General features: G+C 38.4%; 1 protein-coding gene across 1 annotated transcript; it reads left to right on the top strand.

Moving 5' to 3' along the window:
- Positions 1-4473: 4473 nt before the first annotated feature.
- Positions 4474-5603, top strand: LOC113603918 (non-histone chromosomal protein HMG-14-like). The gene has a single exon (XM_053209511.1). The coding sequence runs from the start codon at positions 4500-4502 to the stop codon at positions 4803-4805; it is 306 nt and encodes a 101-aa protein (XP_053065486.1). The 5' UTR covers positions 4474-4499; the 3' UTR covers positions 4806-5603.
- The last annotated feature ends 382 nt before the right edge of the window (positions 5604-5985 follow it).

Genomic DNA, 5985 nt, shown 5'->3' with positions numbered 1-5985 from the left:
CCATCACTTCATATTAGTTATTTTTTTCTTTTTTGGTGTGGTAAGAACACTTAGGATTTACTCTTGCTTAATATACCATCTTTTCTCTACTGAGTCCTCAGTTCAGTAGAGGTTTTGTTCCCTTTAATAGTCTGTGATACATGTAAGTAGCACTGCTTAACACTGTCAGTGATTAATTATCTTTTTTTTTTTTTTTTTTTTTTATGAGAGAGAGAGAGAGAGAAGTTGAGAGAGAATCCCACAGCCCTGGTAACACAACCTGAATGGAAATCAAGAATCAGATGCTCACCTGACTGAGCCACCCTGGTGCTCCTGAAATGTTAGTTTCTGACTTTACTTGAGTACAAACGTCCAAGCCTTTAGGCTCCCTAAACATATATTGGTACGGTACTTTTGTGATAATATTAGAGAACATTTTCACTGGGATAAGCACCAGGAACCTGACTCTTATAAAAGAAGAGAAATTTTAAATTCTTCTCTATGGGAAGAGTTATCTCTCCTTTGAGGCATAACATGAAAATTAATTCCTTATAACAGGATATCATAATCTCTCCTATTTAATTTATTAACCAGGAACTTCTGTTCTAATAGCAGTATTAGGGATGAACGAAGCATGGGATGATGCATGACTAACTGCCACATTTTCCCTGGGGTTATTTGAAAATGGAGCAGGAATAATAGATTCCTATAAAAGTAAAACTAAATATAAAATAACTAACATAATTATATATTTTAAAAGTTATTTTTGATATCCTGAAATATCTAAGTCCAAGAATCTCTCCTTTACTTAGAAAGTAGTAGTAGACCGATATGAGGAAACAGGGATAGCTACCATATACGGTTATTCCCGCTTTTTGAAAGTTCGCATTACGTTACTTCACTTTGAAGCCCTACTGTCGGCACCTATTTTCACCTACCAAAAGAAATCCAAAGAGCATTTTTGCTTTTATGAAAAAATACAAAAAGCAAAAACAGTGTTCAGCATTTGTTTTGCAGCTAGCCCTTAGGGAGGGAGCACGTTCTGCCAACAGGGAGACTGGCCCCAGCCAGCAAGTTCCCCAGGAACCACAATCAGCATCTCAGCAACTAGCAGTCAGAGCTTTGAACTCTGTGAGCATCTGTGCTTTATCTCGATTTTTTTCTGCGCATCCATTAGCAAGATGTGTCCTAAAAGCCAAAGAAGGAGTTTATTTTGGGGGTCTGGGAATGCTCGAAATGTGTCCATTAATGGAAATTGCTTCCATGCTTTATAGCATTTAGGCTTATAAAAAGTTTCATGGAAATGCTCTACTTTTGGATAGTGGGAGAAACCTGTATTTGTATGATGAATATGTGTATTGGAGTGTTTCTCAAAAGGAATTTTCTGTTTATTTTTACTGTGTGTGGGGTGGGGGGGGAGGGAGAGAGAATACTAGATTTTATTCTTAAAAACTTCTCAAGTAAATGTGGAGATCACCAAATGGTCGATTTCTCTTGGAAATTCAGTTGGTTTTCTATATGTTAAAGACTGAAAACTTCTGCAATAAAGGCAAGTGTTTAACTTTGTTTTACACAAGATTCTTCAAATGCCTTTCAGAAGGGGCTCTCATGGAATCAGAGAGCAGAAAATAGCACTTCTTAGTCTCTTGTGATGTTGGCTGCTTCCTCGGTATCTGTTCTCTTTTCCCTCCGTAAGAGGATCTCAACAGGGAGAGCAAGTTCCTGATAACAACGGAGTCACTTCACTAGCTTTGGACGTTTAGATTTCGGGAGGTTTCTGTTACAGACAGCTGAAACTTATTCCAATACAGCAGGCCTTCTGAACTCAAACTAAATGTAAGTCTACTGATCCAGGGATTTTTGCTATAGGAATTTGAGTGTAGTGCACTTATTCTCAATGTGAGCTGCATGTCATGTCAGGAAGATCTTAAAAAATACATTCTTACGTCTAGGTCCAAAGGGATCTGCAAAGGGGCCCTGGCATTGGTACTTTTTAAAATCTTCCTAGGGGATTCTAATAACACAGCCAGTGTTGAGAATGGCTGTCAAGTACTTTATTTTTTTAATGTTTGTTTGTTTGTTTATTGAGAGAGAGAGCTGGAGAGGGGTAGAGAGAGAGAGAGGAGAGAATCTCAAGCAGGTTTCACACTCAGCACGGAGCCCAACGCAGGGCTTGATCCCACAATCTTGGGATCATGAGCTGAACCAAAATCAAGAGTCCTATGCTTAACCAACTGAGCCACCCAGGCACCCCTCAAGCACTTCATTTTTAACTTAGCTAAAAAACTCTCCATAAATCTGCTTTTTCCTGCTTTTTCATTCCTATTCTTGTTACAAGGTTAAGAGTTTCATTATACTGTAAGTTGAAGTTCCAAAAACAAGAAGACTGATTCACAAGGATCGTTACCTCTATCCTTGTTTACAGATATTTTGAGCCCTTGTTTTTCAAAACTTTTTTTGTGTGTTTTCACACTATGTCACGTCCTAACAGGCTGAGCAACAAGTGAGCTCTTACTTTGCATAAGGAAGCTATGTATAATCCAATCATCCCTGGCCTTTGGAAAGAGAGTCACAAGATAAACACACACACACACACACACACACACAAAACCCAAAATGAACAACTACTTAAGTCATATTCAAACAATACCTTAGACAATGTATTACAAATTATCTCTTCAATAAACCACAGCTGAGGCAGTTTTTCTTAATATTATACATTATACACCTTGTTAGTTGTAAATACGCACACATTTTTCATCCAAAACATGTATTTTCCAATATTCCCTATTAATATTACCTAGCAACCACAAATACAACAACCCAATAATTAAATCTCTATCCAGAGAGTAATCCAGAGCTATTTCAAAATAATCATCCAGAGGTGTATCCTATGGCCAAATTTATCTTTCTCTGATTAGCCTCAGAATTCACAAACTCCAGTTTTCCACGTCTCTTCTAGTTTTATTCCCAGCCCAGTCTAGATATTATCATTTAGCAGTCTTCAGTCTAGAGAAGATGATCACTACCAACGTAACCTATGTAAAACCAGTGGTACAAACAGAACACTGGCAGTGCCATCTTTTGGTAAAGATCAAAATTTGAGAAATACTGCCAGGCAGCATTGTAGCCACTTAATATGATGACCCTGGCTGGCGCTTTACCACACACTTGCACAGTGGAGTATGTGATAAGACTAGTGAATCTTATGAACCTTATGCGTTACTCTACTGATAGGCTACTTTTTGTTTCCTTTTTGTATGTGAGTCTCTAGGTTATAAATATGATTGCCAACCTGATGAGGGCTAACACCCACCATGCTGCATTTTTAGCTGGTAAGAACTCCTAGGAAGAGCACTCTGAGGTCAATCTTAAATTATTTTGCCCTGCTTTCTAGGGTGCACAGTTGTAGTTGTCATTTTTTTTTAATTTTTTTAACGATTTTATTTATTTTTGAGACAGAGAGAGACAGAGCATGAACAGGGGAGGGGCAGAGAGAGAGAGAGACACAGAACTGGAAGCAGGCTCCAGGCTCCGAGCCAGCAGCCCAGAGCCCGATGCGGGGCTCGAACTCACGGACCCTGAGATCGTGACCTGAGCCGAAGTCGATGGCTCAACCGACTGAGCCACCCAGGCGCCCCTGTATTTGTCATTTTTTATCTCCGTGACCACACTCCTGCGTAATAAGAGAATATATAGGATTTTTAAGTTGTTCCACTAATGCCTGTGGTAAGTAATTCAACTTCCACCCCATGTTGAGTATAGAAATCGTATTTTTCACCTTATAGTAATGCCATAATCAAGTTCAAATTCTCTGTTTTTGGATAAATTCTATTTCCCAAACAACCATACTAAAGGCATAGACTCTTTTAAATATGTGCTATTGCTAAACATATACTCTTCCACAGCTACTTCAAGAGTGAGGTAGGGTATGGGCAGGTAAAGTAAGAAAGCATGCATTAGTCAAATAAGAGAACAAATTATCCAGGGCTTTATGGAGAGCAGACCTAAATTCATTACAATTCAAGGAACCATTAAGCAAGATTCCATGATTACTCACTTAAGCTCTCCATCAGTAACAAGAATCCAATCTTCTCCATTTGGCTCCTTCTTCCTGAGTCATATGCTTTTCTTTCATCCATTAACTGAAGCATTCACTCCATATTCTCAATTTTCTCAGAGATAGATCCTTTTTTGTATTATTTTCAGTGCTTTATCTAACCATTTTCATTTTCATCACAAGACTCTTGATTTGAACACCAATGAAATAGCCCAATCTTTGCCATAGCTTTAGAACTCTTGCTGAGAGTAATTAAAAATGTAGGGCTTGCCTGAGACTCGATGTCTTTCCCTCCCTCTCTGCCCCTACCCTGCTCACACGCTGTCTCTGTCTCTCTCAAAAGAAATAATAATTAAAATTAAAAAATTAAAAATAAAATGTAGAGGCAGACCAGCTTCTCGAAGGCTCTCGCGCGCGGCGGCCCATAGGGCACCCGGCACGCGCCCGCCCCGCCGCCAAGATGCCCAAGAGGAAGGTCAGCTCTGCCGAGAGGGCGGCGAAGGAGGAGCCCAAGAGGAGGTCGGCAAGGTTGTCAGCTAAACCTGCTTCTGCAAAAGTGGAAGCGAAGCCACAAAAGGCGGCGGGAAAGGAGAAATCTTCAGACAAAAAAGTGCAAACAAAGGGGAAAAGGGGAGCAAAGGGAAAACAGGCTGAAGTGGCTAACAAAGAAACAAAAGAAGACTTACCTGCAGAAAACGGAGAAACAAAAAACGAGGAGAGTCCAGCCTCTGATGAAGCAGGAGAGAAAGAAGCCAGGTCTCATTAGTATCATATCCCATGTCTTACCAGTGGTCCCTGTCTCCCTTCTTGCACAATCCAGAGGAATATTTTTATCAACTATTTTGTAAATGCAAGTTTTTTAGTAGCTCTAGAAACATTTTTAAGAAGGAGGGAATCCCACCTCATCCCATTTTTTAAGGGTAAATGCTTTTTTTTAAGAGGTGAAATCATTTGCTGGTTGTTTATTTTTTGGTACAACCAGAAAATAGTGGGATATTGAATATGTGAGGCTTTGATCGTCTTGGGTGTCAGCTTAACATTCCATAGATGGGGTAGTTTTTATATCCTATAATACCAAGCATACTAAATGGCAATTTGGAGTCAGTTGTGCATTTAATATGTCTTGAACATTTTAAATTACTTCTATTCCCATGTTGTTTTTGGTAGAATTGTTTGCCAAAGAAAACCACTCCTTGATCTTGGCTCTCTCCCTGTCAGAATTTTGTGCATTCTGTAACATCTTGGTCGTGGTAGTCCAGTTTCCTAGTAACTTTGTTAATGTGCTGTGCGAGATTGAAAATTTGAGTATGTAGCGTATATGACATTAAATTGTGAATTAATGGGACTTAACAGTGTAATAGCATATCAACATTTGAAGATACTGGTACTTGATACACCGTTAAGGGAAATTTGCCTCCAAATTTTAAGCTGGAAGGTCACTGGAATAACTTTGAGAAAAGAACCACAACTACATGATTTTTGTAAGTTTTCGGTACGTACGTTAAGAATTATGTACAAATTGAATTGTCTGTACTGATCCTCAGAACAACAAATAAAAACTCAATTATGAAAAAATATAAAAAATAAAAATAAAGTGTATTTTAAAAATAAATTTCCACTTTCTAAAACTTTGCAGGCATAATACTGAAGTGTATATGTTGATTTTATACCACTAATCTTGCTCAGTTCTTATTAACTGTAATAATGTATCTATGGATACTTTCTCCTTTATTTCTTTTCAAACTTTATAACTTTTACTTGTTTAACTGTATTGAATCGATTGTCCAAAACACCTTGGAACTGAATTGATGATAGAGGACATAATTGTCTTATTCCGCATCTCAAGGGGATGCACGCTTTCGAATATTCACCACTAAGTCTGATGCTTGCATGGCACCTTTTACATGTTCTTTACAAGACTGGGAAAGTTTAACATATCAACTTTA

The sequence above is a fragment of the Acinonyx jubatus genome, chromosome E4 (assembly GCF_027475565.1).
Source record: "Acinonyx jubatus isolate Ajub_Pintada_27869175 chromosome E4, VMU_Ajub_asm_v1.0, whole genome shotgun sequence".
NCBI lineage: Eukaryota > Metazoa > Chordata > Mammalia > Carnivora > Felidae > Acinonyx > Acinonyx jubatus.
The sequence above is the reverse complement of the archived record's forward strand: the minus strand, read 5'-3'. Positions and strand labels throughout refer to the sequence as shown.

What these genes read in the sequence shown, in the direction of transcription:
- LOC113603918 (XM_053209511.1), top strand. Translation starts at nt 4,500, where the DNA reads ATGCCCAAGAGGAAGGTCAGCTCTGCCGAGAGGGCGGCGAAGGAGGAG.